Below are 14,590 nucleotides of genomic sequence, written 5' to 3'. Positions count from 1 at the left end.
TACGCAATGAAGTAACGGATCAACAAATGTGTAGCAATGGATGCATTTGTCACAGAGGCTGTATAGTTTGATCACTAGTATAATGATATCTATTAGCAGATATTGAATGCCAGTCATCTAAAGCAGCCTATACACTATACTAGGTGATCCACTTTTGATCATGACTAGCCACTCACTTGTACTCGCTGCGATGCTCTTTGCCTGGTGATCCATTGCTGCTGGTCTTTTGGAGGAGTATCCACCCGATATCCAGCCTTATGGAAGCTCATAGAGGGAAGGACAAGTGAACGCTTTTCCTCACCAGCCGTCTCCATCTTGTGTGTGAGCGTGTCTGGTAAAAGTTTATCAAAATTAATCTACAAAATGAAACATATTTTGTCTAATGGTTTGACGATCTTTACCCACTGGCCATGTGGTGCATTCATCACAGTTCTAATACTCTGAGGGCACATCCATTGGAGTGGTCCTACTAGCTAGCACGGTGCACTGGACACAATGGACCAACACTCTAACTCAGGAGAAAGGTGAGCGCTACCTTTATTAGAGTATAAAGTATCATCCAATAGCTCTATCCAATAGTTAATGATACCGTAGAGCTAGAAATAAATGATGATTAATGCTATTTTTGCGAGCGTATTTTTGTATTTCAAGGCCTGTACATTCCATTGAAATCACGGTTATTCAATATTACAAAGCATTTAAGCTCACATGATTATAATTATTTCCACTGATTTTGATTCAGATTGAGAACATACTCCATGACTCTGTGCACGACACGCTACGTGGGTGAACTGCAACAAGTCACAAACGTGTGAGGAAGGGGATCTTTTAGCCTCGATCTCAGGCCGCACTGAAGATGAGGCCATACCACTATCTATGACGAGGCCTAGCATATGCCATTACCTACTCAGCGTGAATGTGATCTGCTGCCAGCATGTTCCAGTCCAGTGGCTGTGCTATAGGATAAGAATGGATGAATGCATGAAAGGATGGAGGTGAGGGGAGATGCTTTGTAGAGACGGCACCTGTTGTAGGCTACTAATAATAATCACGAGGTTCATTGTTTTGTTCATATTTCCCGATAGTATTGCTTGCCCATGTGTTAGACCTTATCGGTGGAGGGAGGTCAATATTGAGCAACCATAGCTAGCTGAGTTGGCATGGGCTGAGAGGTTTCATTTGTCATGGTATTTTACACTACAGTATGGTGTAATTATTTATCCATGCATGTATGGACATGTGGCAGTACTATTGGAGGTGACCTTTCACTAATTATGACCTTTCAATGACATTCTACCAAATTGCTTTGTTTACTGTGAAAGGGGTGGAATGTGACACCTCTCTGAAAAGGGGGAGGATCTGAGCAATGATTATATTTACTGAGAAACAAGGCTGAAAGGGGCGAAATTTCCTCTTTATGTGTGGTCCCACTGTGTACACTGTAGCTAAGTGGTTGACTTATGTTTTCTCTAGTAAGGTTTGCATTTTGTGAATGTGGTCTGTCTAGTCAGACCAACAGTGGCTGTATTATAGAGGGTGGCCTGCTAACACAGGTCCAAACACATGCTATGGAGACTTTGGGGAACATTAACCTGGCTGTATTATAGAGGGTGGCCTGCTAACACAGGTCCAAACACATGCTATGGAGACTTTGGGACCCATTAACCTGGCTGTATTATAGATGGTGGCCTGCTAACACAGGTCCAAACACATGCTATGGAGACTTTGGGGCCCATTAACCTGGCTGTATTATAGAGGGTGGCCTGCTAACACAGGTCCAAACACATGCTATGGAGACTTTGGGGCCCATGAGGGTGGTCTGCTAACACAGGTCCAAACACGGCCCATTAATCTGGCTGTATTATAGAGGGTGACCACAATAGATAGACTCCACTCTATACTGCTTATTGAACCTCCCACCCCTCACACACACACCTTCACACACACACACACACACACCTCACAGACTGGCAGTCCATTTCCTACGGATGACTTTGGTAGCACTTCATTTGACGGACGTTCCTCTACCCCGCCCACTCATAATACTGCTGACAATGCAAGACGAGATTTGTTTGGAGCACCCCCCCTTGAAGAGAGTTCAAAGATTACGACGACAATGACAACTGTAGATCAATTTGGAGCAGTTCCTTTTAGCTGAATTTTAATATTTATTTTTCCGTGTGTTTATAAGTGTTGTTTTGTGTGTAGTAGGATCACATGACTCCACTATTGACTGTACATCTGTGCAATTATAAATGGATTTTTATGCTTTTGCAATTGCAATTAATCATGTGGGTTTTTGTGGCCGGAAGGGCCTTTGAAATACAGAAAGAGGGTGCATGCATGTGGCATGCACTTTGCTTACTGAGAAACAATTCAAGGGGAGAATTTGACAGAGTTTGAACAAAGCTTCTGAATGGCTACTGAACAAGACTGGTAGTGAGTGAACATGTAGACTATAATTACTACTCATGGTAGCACCTTGTGATTGCATGGAGGGAGGCTCATTCCATTAGTAGAGTCAGAGCAGGCTATGATCAGAGGTGGAACACTGTACAGCAAAGTGACAGCTGGATATGTGCATGGTGTCACTTGTATAAACTATATACACATATCAAGTAATTCTCTGTATGACTGACCCCCCAACCATCTATTTTGTACAGTGCTCAAAAGAAGCTAGCCGAGGACTTATGGCAGGCTGTAGACAATGATGAAGTCACCAAAGTTAGGTCCCTGTTGGGACAGGGGGCAGACCCCAACCACCAGCTCTACTGGAGTGACGAGTGGGCGGTTAAGGATCCTCCATTACACAGTGCTTGCTATGAGGGCTACCTTGAGATTGTGAAGACACTTGTTACTCATGGAGCTCGTACTGATAAAGGTGGTGGGAGTGAAAACATGACTCCACTTCACTGGGCATGCGGGGGAGGTCATAAAGAGGTGGTGCAGTACTTGAAGGAGGTCGGATGCAGCACTGGTAAGTAGTCATTATAATTATTTGTGTATTGTAATTGTTTCTCCATATCATTTTATGGTATCTGAATTATATACATGTACTGTGTAGCAATATCAATTGTGTCAGTAATTTCGCGTAGTATAATAATTATTTGCGATGTAGTAGTCGTAGCACTGGTAAGTAGTCGTTGTGTATGTGAAGTTTTCATACCATGCATACAGCGGAAAGTTTAATAGTGTTACATTTCAATTTCGAATAATTATTTGCAATGTACGTACACTTGTTTGAAATACATAAACATTTGCTATACGGTTGCCATAGTAATATCTGTTAAAAATGTATGTGATAGTTGAACTTTGTTCCACAACAGATGTGAGGGATGATTATAACAACACTCCTCTTCACCATGCTTGTTGGGCAGGAAGTAAATACCTGGTACAGTATCTGGTGGAGGAGCTGAAGATGAATGTTGGTGAGATTTAGTGTGCTCTTCGGATATCTCTGTATTTCGCTCCCATGCGTCTCTAAGACAAAGAGTCTACTAACATAATTATCTCACCCAGCTGGTGTAATTACTGACCATTTAAGATGCTTGTTTCTATATTGTCGAATGGTAGGCTTCATATGGAATACTGCAAACCACTCTACATATATTGTCATTGTCTTCTCATTTCCCCCAATCCTAGACAGTGACAATGTCTATAACTGTGTACACTAATAACAACATACCCAGGGATAATGGACCAGCATGACTAACACTGTATCATACTTAATTAAGCCATACATTTCTGTATGCGCTTTAGAAATCCCATACCTAATTTCCACAAACAGTTGTGTATCAAGCTTGAATTTGGCGCACCAATAGAACAAGGCGTGCCCTTTCCTCTGCTACCTTTACTTTCTCTGTACGACAAGTGGTTGTGGTACAATGACATGTTTGGTCCATCTTGACCACTATACACTTACGTACATGGCTGAAGTTAAACTCGTCACTAGAAATCCCATACCTAACTTCCGCACACAGTCGTGTATCACGTTCAAACTTTGTATACCAATATTAATAAGACCAACTATTTCTATTTGTATAGGCTTTTTTATTTTTCCGCAATTTTGAGTCTATAGTCTATAATAACATATCTCACTTAATTATTGAGTTATTGAGGATCACCACACACAGATGTGTGGGACAGGTGGGACCGAACACCACTGCACTGGGCTTGTTGGGAAGGACATATACAACTAGTGAAATACCTAGTTGAGGAACTAAAGTGTGATGTTGGTGAGTGATTTCCGTAGTGGGTACTGTTTCATTAGATCCTCTGATAGACAACCCGTGAATATATTAATGTGGTTCAATGTGCATGTAATGAAACAATCAGTGTACCTGCAGTTGTATCGTCATGGCAACTGCAATACAATACACTGTTGGTACATGATAATAAAATAATGTAGTCATCCTGCATGGTAATGGTTAATGCTGTCAGTACTACTACAAGATCTCTGTCCCTTACCTGTCTAGATGTGACTGATGAAGATGGCAAGACTCCTCTTGACCTGGCAGTAGAGTATGGTCGCACTGAAGTTGCTGACTATCTCAAGTCTGTAGTCTCCACTCCTGAACCAGGTATGTGTCACTAGAAATCCCATACCTAATTTCCACAAATATTGGTATAGCAAGTTCAAACTTTGCATACCAATAGAGCTAGCCATGCCGGTTCCATTGATACCTTCGTTGTTTTTGTAGGACCATTGGTTGTGGTACAATTACACGTTTTGTAGGCCCCAATAATACCTGGAATGTTAGTAGCTCCCACGCACATTCCATTCTACTTCTTGGCTTATAAATATATCACTAGCACTTGTGTGGGTGCGTCTACTGTTACGTAGATCGGAGAGTTTTCTGAATCACTATTGCAATATATAATAATGTACTTTATGTGTTACATGACATAATTATTATGCCTCGGTGCGCATGCGAGGTATACGATAGTGTGTGTGTGTGTGTATGTGTGTGTGTGTGTGTGTGTGTGTGTTGTGTGTGTGTGTGTGTGTGTGTGTGTGTGGATCGCTACAGCTGCTCTAGGTGTGCAAGTAAGAGTTTCCATAGGCTTCTAGTCATGTTTTCTTGGATTTTAATTTGTGAATTTGCAAAATAATGCTTGGTTCTTGAGTTATGCCTAGTTTTGCTTACTTGGAATGTCATTGCAGCCTTTTCAGAAGAGCACGTAGCCAAACTTGTTTGCTAGTGCATATATTCGAGTTCATATGGTGTATCAAGGTCAAATTTTGCACAATAGAGCAAGCTATGCCGGTTCCATTGATACCTTCAATGTTTTCGTAAGACAAATGGTTGTGGTAGTGTTTTGTAGACCTCAATAATACCTGTGGTAGAATGTGGAATAGATATGCTATCCAAGTCCCACGCACATTCCATTCTACACCAAGCTGTGTAAACTGTTAGCAAAAACCACATCCTGTGTGTGTGTGTGTGTGTGTGTGTGTGTGTGTGTGTGTGTTTGAGGGTAGTATTCAAACGGAATGCTCACTTAAATTAATCTTTAAAAAGGTTGGCATCTGATGTCCTAATATTTAGGTATAGTAAACTTAGTGGTGGATCTTTGAGACCTTGTATTATCCTATCTATAGTTAGGCAAGCAAAAAGCAAAAACAAAAAAAGGAAAAGAGAACAAAAGAGCAAACAGCACAAAACTATGCATACAGGTAGAAAAAGCAAACAGATGCCCGACCTTGAGAGTCGAGAATGATGGGTTAAAGAGCCTTTAACGGTGCACCAACCCTCCCCATTCATCTATTGCATTCAGAACAACTAGTAGACTGAATAATTATTGTAATATTGACTTGGGGCCATGCTGATTGTAAGCTATATTCACATTTTAGGTATAAGGCTGACATAAAGTATAGAACTTGTCTTAGACTTGATTGATATTGGCTGCTGTAATACTTCAACTTAGCTTGTGCATGGCTTGTGTCAGCTAAATCTGACCTTGAGGGAGGCTTAATTTATAAGGCCTAGGAACAGGCCTGTATTGTCTGGGCCAGGTTTTGTGGTGGTAGTATCTGATAATGGGGATGGGTCTATGTGGTTTTTCTATAGGTGGCAAGCACAAAACAATCATTAACCTCTAATTTTGGTTCTTAGAAATTAGCACAAGGTATTAGTCAAAATAAATAGATAGTAGTGTGTGTGTGTGTGTGTGCGTGCGTGGGTGGGTGTGTGTGTGTGTGTGTGTGTGTGTGTGTGTGCGTGCGTGGGTGTGTGGGTGGGTGTGTGTGTGTGGGTGTGGGTGTGTGTTTGTGGGTGTGTGGGTGTGTGGGTGTGTGTGTTTGTGGGTGTGTGTGTGTGGGTGTGTGTGTGTGTGTGTGTGTGTGTGGTGTGTGTGTGTGTGTGTGTGTGTGTGTGTGGGTGTGAGTGAGTGGGTGGGTGGGTGTGTGTGTGTTTGTGGGTGTGTGTGTTTGTGGGTGTGTGTGTTTGTGGGTGTGTGTGTGTGTGTGTGTGTGTGTGTGTGTGTGGGTGTGGGTGAGTGGGTGGGTGGGTGGGTGTGTGTGTAGACCGCTACAGCTGCTCTAGGATCAATGAAGTGCAAGTAAGAGTTTCTATAGGCTTCTAGTCATGTTTACTTGGATTTTAATTCGTGGATTTTAAAAATAATGCTTGGTTCTCGAGTTATGCCTAGTTTAGCTTACTTGGAATGCCTTTTCAGAAGAGCATGTAGCCAAAGTTGTCCATAGAGTGTTGCTACTCTACTTAGTAGTTAGCTCTGCACTAGAACGCTAGCTATTGGTAGCTGCAAGAGTGAGAAGAGAGCTGCAAGGCTCTGCCACTATAATTTTATATAGCATCGATCGTTTTTAACAACAATCATGGTCGATCATTACCCACTCTTTGAGTTTCCCTATATTCTGCCTGCAGTAAAATTGCAAAAATGATAAATGTGTGTATAAGCTATTGCTAGTAGCTTTATTTGTTATGTTGTTTGACACCTCCACCGAGGCATCAGCACCCGCTGTGCTTTCATTATTACTGTACACCTCAGATACTCCAAATGGTTCCGAACAACTTTCTTCAAAGGATGATCCTAACCTAACCTCATCAAGTGAGTAATAATATTATGAAGTATCAATCAGTGGTACGTTTAAATTAAGAGAAGTGGGCGTGCTGCTCAGACTCAGTCAAAATCATACTGTAGCTATTTTTTAGAGCTGCCGTTCATGTGTAAATTGATACAGCCTCACACTTTTAAACGTTCCCTAGTATACATAGTGAGTTGCATACTCTCTTCTCTTTATACACACACGCTTTGTGTAATGCTGAAAACACGTTAACACTATAATAATACTCATGACCCTGTGATTGAAAGGGTTTACTGCATGTACGCCCATATATGGAGTTAGGGTTTACGAATACATTATTTTATTGTGCTTATTCTTCATGCCTCGATGCTTACTATGGCTCTTAACCACTTTTTGTTAATTAGATTTTAACTAGTGCAAATATTCGAGTTTATGGCTAGTTTTTTTGCCTCCTTGGAGTAGAATCTTTAGTCTCAGTTTAGACTCTTGCATAGCAATAGTGTCCCTGCAATAGAGCGAAGATATTTTTAGTAGCCAGGGTGATAAAAGAGCTGCCACCAGCATCAAATGTACTGTCTACCACGTCTGTCTACCACGTGTTGTTGTTTTTAACTTTGAACTTTTAGAATCCTTTTAGCAAGTCAATCATTTCCTACCCCGAGGCCATAGCAATTTATTTGATACGGCCTCTTGTTTAGATGTTGCCCAGTACATATAGCCCACTTCTCTTTATACGCTATAATTATATAGCTAGCTAGCTTGAGACAGAGGTTAGGTTTGTTACAGCTGCTCTTCACAGCTCTCTTAATAGAGCCTACGTTAGTGTTATATGGGCGTGGTCCGTCCATCGATGGAGGCTAGTGTCAGCTTTTCAGTCCATTATACTGATACCAGACCCTCTTCCTTGGAGGTGAAGTGGACGTGGGGACGAGGATAGCTAAAGCACCACCCACCTCCCTATTGATTGCATTGCATGAATTCACTTTTACCTGTTTTGTGAGTTAGTGCTGCCTCCGTTGTGAATAGCACTGCTGTCGGGTAGTAAGTAGTGGTATTTTAGCGTAACCTTAAAGCACCACCCACCTCCCTATTGATGACATTGCTCTCACATTTGACTTATTTGTGGTATTTTGTGGTATGAATTCCTTAGGGTTAGTGCTGCCTCTGTTGTGAATTTGTTGCTTGGTGACAACCTGTTATGCCGCATAGATGCTCAAATGTCATTGGTTGCTACTAGGAACGCAGTATATGACGCATGCAAGACTATTACGCACTATCAGCATTAAGTTGATTATAACGTGATGCCCTCGTGATGTACTGCTAATACAACTCTTGCTCTCGTGCTCTAGTTGTATTAGCAGTACATCCCTCGTGCATGAGTAATAACATACAGTATCCGTCAGAATAAAGTTCCTGTACCATTTGCATGCCACGTCACGTTGTCGTTTTTACGCGAACAGAAAATTTCTTGTCAACTGGAATTGAACGCACATGTTTTATTCGTATACGCACCGTAATTACGATTTGTTGTACAATTTTAAAACGGGTGAAAGTGTTGATGAGTCAGCAACAATTAACTGGACACAAAGAATCTGAGAATGAAGCAACTTGGCAGCTAACCTTGTCATTGTAGTATCATATGCAGATAGTTTATTACTATCATGGAATGCTCACTTCACTTACTGTGTGCTTTGTTTTAATATTGTCATTGTCATCGTCAGACTAAATTAAGAAATTGAGTATTACAGCACATGATCACTTTATTGACTGTGAACCATTTCATTCATCACTTGATATCATCGATGGAGGCTAGTGTCAGCATTTTAGTCCATTATACTGATACCAGACCCTCTTCCTTGGAGGTGAAGTGGACGTGGGGACGAGGATAGCTAAAGCACCACCCACCTTCCTATTGATTGCATTGCATGAACTCACTTTTACCTGTTTTGTGAGTTAGCTGCCTCCGTTATGAATAGCAGTGCTGTCGAGTAGTAAGTAGTGGTATTTACCGTAACCTTAAAGCACCACCCACCTCCCTATTGATGGCATTGCTCGCACTTTTGACTTATTTGTGGTATTTTGTGGTATGAATTCCTGAGGGTAGTGCTGCCTCCGTTGTGAATTTGTTGCTTCGTGGCAACCTGTTGTGCATAGACTGTTTTTGTATTTACCGTATAGCGGGTAATTTTCGTGAGGTAAAAAATTCGTTTATCTGGAAAACGGTGATTTTCGTGAGTAAAAATTATTTCGTGGAGGTCAGCTTGCCAACGAAAATATTTACCCCACGAAAATTACCCTCTGCATGTACGGTAATCAGATTGCGATTATTGTAATACCTCACTTTACAATGATAAAAACATTTTACACCCAAAATATTAATCCTCAGGATCAAGTCTCTGTATGTGTGTGTCATGCCTCAATATAAATATGAACTGCGCTATCATTATGTCAAGCCATGTGTAAATGCAACGTACGCTAGCTGTAGCTGGTATTAATTGAGACTTCACGTAACGTGTCATGCAGTGGATGTGTAGTGTTGATGATGGTCATTTAGTTTGCTAGTTTGTGATCCTTCGAATGTGAATAATTATTGCATACCGTATTATGCTTGATCAGAGGCTGCGGCTATATACATTTTGCTGGTTTTGTTATCAAAAGTTCTGCTCTGAGAAAGTCTTTGTGAAGCACTAACAAGCTGCTACCTGTACCCAGTAGCTATATACGTACATGTATCTAGCTGCTAGTTTTAATAATTTGTTTGGCTGCCTCGTCCAGAAATGCTAGTTCACTGTATGCATGAGGCTACTATTTGAGAATGGCTACTAGTAAAGGAGGCTATACTATTGAGAGCGGCCTCTGATCGAGCATATACGGTATAGCGCACAAATTTTCATATTTCATAGATGTCATCAAACATTGGAATGCCTTGCCTGATGAAATTGTCTCGGCACAGACCCCGCTCATTTTTATAAACCACCTGCACTGTTTGTATACCTGCACTCCGTAGTTACTGCATGCTCTGAACAAACCTATAATTATAACATTTCATTTTTTTTTTACTACCTTATCCGTCTGTTCGTTCCCAGGTAGACAACGTTTTATTAGCGTAGCGCTATTTGTTGTAAACCCTGCATGCTTTTTTTTTTTGCATAAAGAAAAAAAAATGTTGTGTAGAGGTTAATTAGATGATAACTAGAGGGTATAATTATATAATTATTATACATGACTTCTTTTTGAAAGTGAATATGAACTGTGACTATTACTGTGCATACGTATATACTGGGTACTTTTTCAAGCGACATACGCGTGAATCACTCCGTGTTTCTTATTCCTATTATTTCAGCCCTCAATGAATCATCTAAGTCTGAGCAAGCTCTTAATGAAGCCATGAAGGCTGGATTTGTCCGTGTGAACACTACCAATATCTTATTCTTTGGAATGGCTGGCACTGGTAAAACCTCCACTAAGCATCTCCTTCTGGGACAGCCTCCTCCTGTAGATCGAAACAGCACTCCATTAGCTAGCACAGCAGAGAGGATACGACAAATTCGTGACACTACAAAGCTGAGAACGGAAGCTCAAGAAGATCCCTCTAGAACATGGAAACCAGTAACTGGTGATGACTTACAACGCATTGTTGCTGATGCTATTAAATCTCATGTAACCAGCGAAGAATCTGCTATCCCACAAGAACTCAGCATTGCTTTGAAGCAACTTAAACTTAGCAATGCATCAAATACGACGCCAGTTGATGCAACTCCTTCAACTTCAAGAGCAACTAAACCATTAGTAGCTGGAGCAACGCATAGTAAGCTAGAAGGAAAAAAGAGTAAATTTCTTAGCACTATTTCAAATGTAATGGCGAATATTCAGCGATTTTCTGATGCTGATCGCACTGCTGTTCAAGAAAAGTTTGGATCTCATTGGATCTACATAATCGATAGCGGTGGGCAACCACACTTTCATAATCTGCTGCCACTCTTCATGCCCAAGATTTCTGTAGCTTTGTACATTCTTCGTCTCTCTGACTGCCTTGACGATCATCCACTGGTTGAATACTACAAGGACGATAAGCCAGTTGGTAAAGGTTTCAAGTCACATCTCTCAGTTTTGGATAACTTCAAGTATCTCGTGCAGTCCATTCAATCTCACAGTGAAAACTGCAAGCTGGTATGCATTGGTACTCACAAAGACCATCAATCCAAATGCAAGGAAACATTGTCTGACAAGAATAAAACTTTATTGAACTTTGCGCAGAAAGACTGTATTAAGAAGTTGACTATGTTTTTTAATTTAGGGAAAAGAGATGTCATATTTCCTGTGGATAGCAAGCACTGCGATTCTGACAGTGAAGAATTGGCGAAGAAAATTCGTGGATGTATTTACAAAGCATCTCAAGAGCTGAATAAATTTGAAATCCTGGTCCCTTTTTGGTGGTTTATTTTGGAAATTATTGTTGAGAAGGTTTCAAACGATGAAAAAAAAAAAGTTCTAAGCAAGACCGAATGTGTAGAAATTGCAAAAATGCTACATAATTTTCACGAAGATGCACTTTGTGAAGCTTTGAAATTTTTCCATGAGCATCACATCTTTCACTATTATCCTGCCATTCTACCAAATGTGGTATTCTGTGATACTCAAGTGCTTCTCGATAAAGTAACAGAGCTTGTCGAGTATGCTGCATACATGCGAGGAAGTAATGGGTTTGGAACATGGTTAGATTTTACCGATAAAGGAATTATTACGATTGAACTTTTATCTGATAAAAATTTTGAAAAGCACTACATCAATGGACTCTTTGCGCCCACTCATCTCATTGAAATATTCAAGCACTTGCTGATAGCCACCCCATTTCGTTTATTCTCACAAGAAGTCGGGAAAGATAAGTGTTTCTATATGCCATCACTTCTATCCTTGCTGCCACCAACTCAAGTCAATGACAAACGAGCTGATTTGCTTAAGACCGATTTGATCCCACTCGTTTTATACTTCAAAAGCAACTGGCAGTGCTGTGGAGTGTTTTGCTGTCTACAAGTGTATCTGATTAAAGAATGTGAATGGGAAATTGAAGAGGATCACCAGCCGAGTAGAAACTTTGTACAATTGATTCATCGAGAGGAAGATTGTTTTATCACGCTAATTGATGGATTTTCATTCCTTGAAGTTCATTCCAGCAGTAATCAAAAAGAACTGCTGTCTTTGATATATGAAAACGTTCACTCTGGTCTTCGATCTGCTTACAATGCCCTGAAATACACGTATGAGGATCCTGAAGTTGCATTTTTATGTCCCCATGAATTTCCCTCTACTGAAGCAAGTGCAAGTCCCCAAGTGCCCCACCACCCAGCTCGTGTTCTGGGTAAGGGCACTTCTATGAGGTGTACTCAACGCAACAGGATGACGTATAAGTTAGGAAACGGTCACAAAAATTGGCTCTCGGTGTGTTGTCCATCTATGAGTGTAGCCAGTGCGGTATCATCACAACCATCAGTGCTGGGCAGTGAGACTTCTGTGGAACGTATACGTGAGATCATGCTATAACATACCTATAACTATTATATTACTGGACATGTACATGTACATGTACGTAGGCCTCTCAATGTAGCACATGCTGTCAGTGTAACAACTTAATTTGTAAAAGATGACACGGCACTGTATCTATATTCCTGCAGCCTCAGGCCAGCGCAAAATATCATTGCCATCAGTTGAAACTCTGTCAAAGGTTCCGAAGAATGATGGAACTGTACAAGGTATGATCTATCATTACAGTTGAAAATAATGAAACAAATGATTCTGTCATCTTCTTTAAATATATACACTCAACTAGCCACTCCACATAGTATTTTCACAGCTACTGTAAGTACATGATTGACTATAATATGCGTTATATTATTTTTAGAACATAATTATGTTTATCTGTACAGTTCAACCACATCAGATGATAGTGACAGCGACTGCCGCTCAGTTGAATCAAGAGTGCTCAGATGAAGCTCTTCGCCAGTTGTCTACCAAGGTTGCTGGTTATGACAGATACAAACACAGGCTGGGCCTCAGTGATGCTGAGATAGACGCTATCGATCAGAATCCTACCACCGTTAATAATATCCCTGGGAGATTCCACGTTGCTCTAAAGAAGTGGAAGAGTAAAAGCATCATTTTTAACAATCCATTGAATTCAACAGCTACTTACGGTCGATTAGTGGAGATTGCTACCAAGATTGAGGACGGAGAGGCATTTCGCAGCATTCACAAGGCCTGTGTGGAGCATACCAGTGAGTTATACTACTTCTTATAGTGAATTGTACTATAAGTACAGCATTAAGTGTTTGCTACTTTAATTGTACTTAATTGTGATACTGTCAATGTCATTGTGTTGGCTCTCTCCTATAATTATACTTGCTTGTTTCCGTGCTATTTGGTGCTTTCCCTGCCCAATCCTAGCATTTGTTGTCATGATTGATTAGTGTGAAGGATTAAGCTTAATTAGGGAACCACTTCATGGGAATGTGATCATGCACTATAGTTATGCATCACATAATTATAGTCAATCTAACCATCTTCAGTATAATTATAGTCTAAAGTGGTTCGAGTAGCTTTGACAGTTGTATTGTATATACATGTGTATCATGTGACAGTGATGGAGTATTTGCATTATGCTACTACGTTCGTTGCATGTCATTGATGAGGTATTTTGATCTCTACAGTTCAACCATATGAGACGATAGTGACAGCGACCACAGCTCAGTTGAGTCAAGAGTGCTCGGGTGAAGCTCTTCTCCAGTTGTCTACTGAGATTGCTGGCTATGACACATACAAGCACAGGCTGGGCCTCAGTAATGCTGAGATTGGTGCTATCGATCAGATCATTGTTAATATTCCTGGGAGATTTCACGCTGCTCTAAAGAAGTGGAAGAGTAAAAATATTCTTCAAATCAATCCATTGAATTCAACAGCTACTTACGGTCGATTAGTGGAGATTGCCTCAGAGATTGAGGACGGAGAGGCAGTTCGCAGCATTCACAAGGCCTGTGTGGAGTATACCAGTGAGTTACCTAGTGAATCATCACTTTGACCATTATACCTTTGTGAGCTTGCTCGTCAGTAGTGCCATGCAATAATAGTATACAGCATTCTAAGTACTTGAGGGTTCTACTAGCCCTGAGGGCTCCTAAATCATGTATCATGCACTCATGTTTTCATACAAATAATTATTACTGATTCCTATTTTCATTGCACACAATGTTTTGCTTATAAGGCTCTAGTTTATTGTGCTGTGCTCATGCTTTCATGCAGATACTGGAGTTGCTTGAAAGGGACGAATAAAGATGTCAAGTAAAGAAGCATGCAAGAATGTCAAGTAAAGAACTAACTCTGTGTTGACTATAAGTACTGACTATTATAATGCTCTGTGTTCTGTGTTTGATTATACCACCTTCTATTTTTATAAAATTTCATTTCCAGCTTTCTAGTTTAGTGACTCTTTACCATTGTTGTTGGGTACAGGATCACTTCAGTTGCAGCTTCTTGTTAACCACATGGCCT

At 40.6% G+C, this 14,590-nt stretch overlaps 1 protein-coding gene and 1 long non-coding RNA gene across 2 annotated transcripts; both read left to right on the top strand.

The window, feature by feature from the left end:
• The first annotated feature begins 397 nt into the window (after positions 1 to 397).
• LOC135348626 (uncharacterized) lies at positions 398 to 2,287 on the top strand. Its single transcript, XR_010398800.1, has 2 exons — positions 398 to 524; positions 743 to 2,287. It is a non-coding gene; the product is annotated as an uncharacterized LOC135348626 (long non-coding RNA).
• A 22-nt stretch (positions 2,288 to 2,309) lies between these two features.
• LOC135346323 (uncharacterized) lies at positions 2,310 to 14,510 on the top strand. Its single transcript, XM_064543949.1, has 11 exons — positions 2,310 to 2,439; positions 2,664 to 2,977; positions 3,327 to 3,428; positions 4,134 to 4,235; positions 4,476 to 4,580; positions 7,012 to 7,071; positions 10,392 to 12,572; positions 12,721 to 12,798; positions 12,973 to 13,320; positions 13,753 to 14,091; positions 14,342 to 14,510. The coding sequence occupies exons 1-11, from the start codon at positions 2,417 to 2,419 to the stop codon at positions 14,356 to 14,358; spliced, it is 3,669 nt and encodes a 1,222-aa protein (XP_064400019.1). The 5' UTR covers positions 2,310 to 2,416; the 3' UTR covers positions 14,359 to 14,510.
• Positions 14,511 to 14,590: the final 80 nt, after the last annotated feature.

The sequence above is a fragment of the Halichondria panicea genome, chromosome 1 (genome assembly GCF_963675165.1).
Source record: "Halichondria panicea chromosome 1, odHalPani1.1, whole genome shotgun sequence".
Lineage (NCBI taxonomy): Eukaryota > Metazoa > Porifera > Demospongiae > Suberitida > Halichondriidae > Halichondria > Halichondria panicea.
The sequence above is the reverse complement of the archived record's forward strand: the minus strand, read 5'-3'. Positions and strand labels throughout refer to the sequence as shown.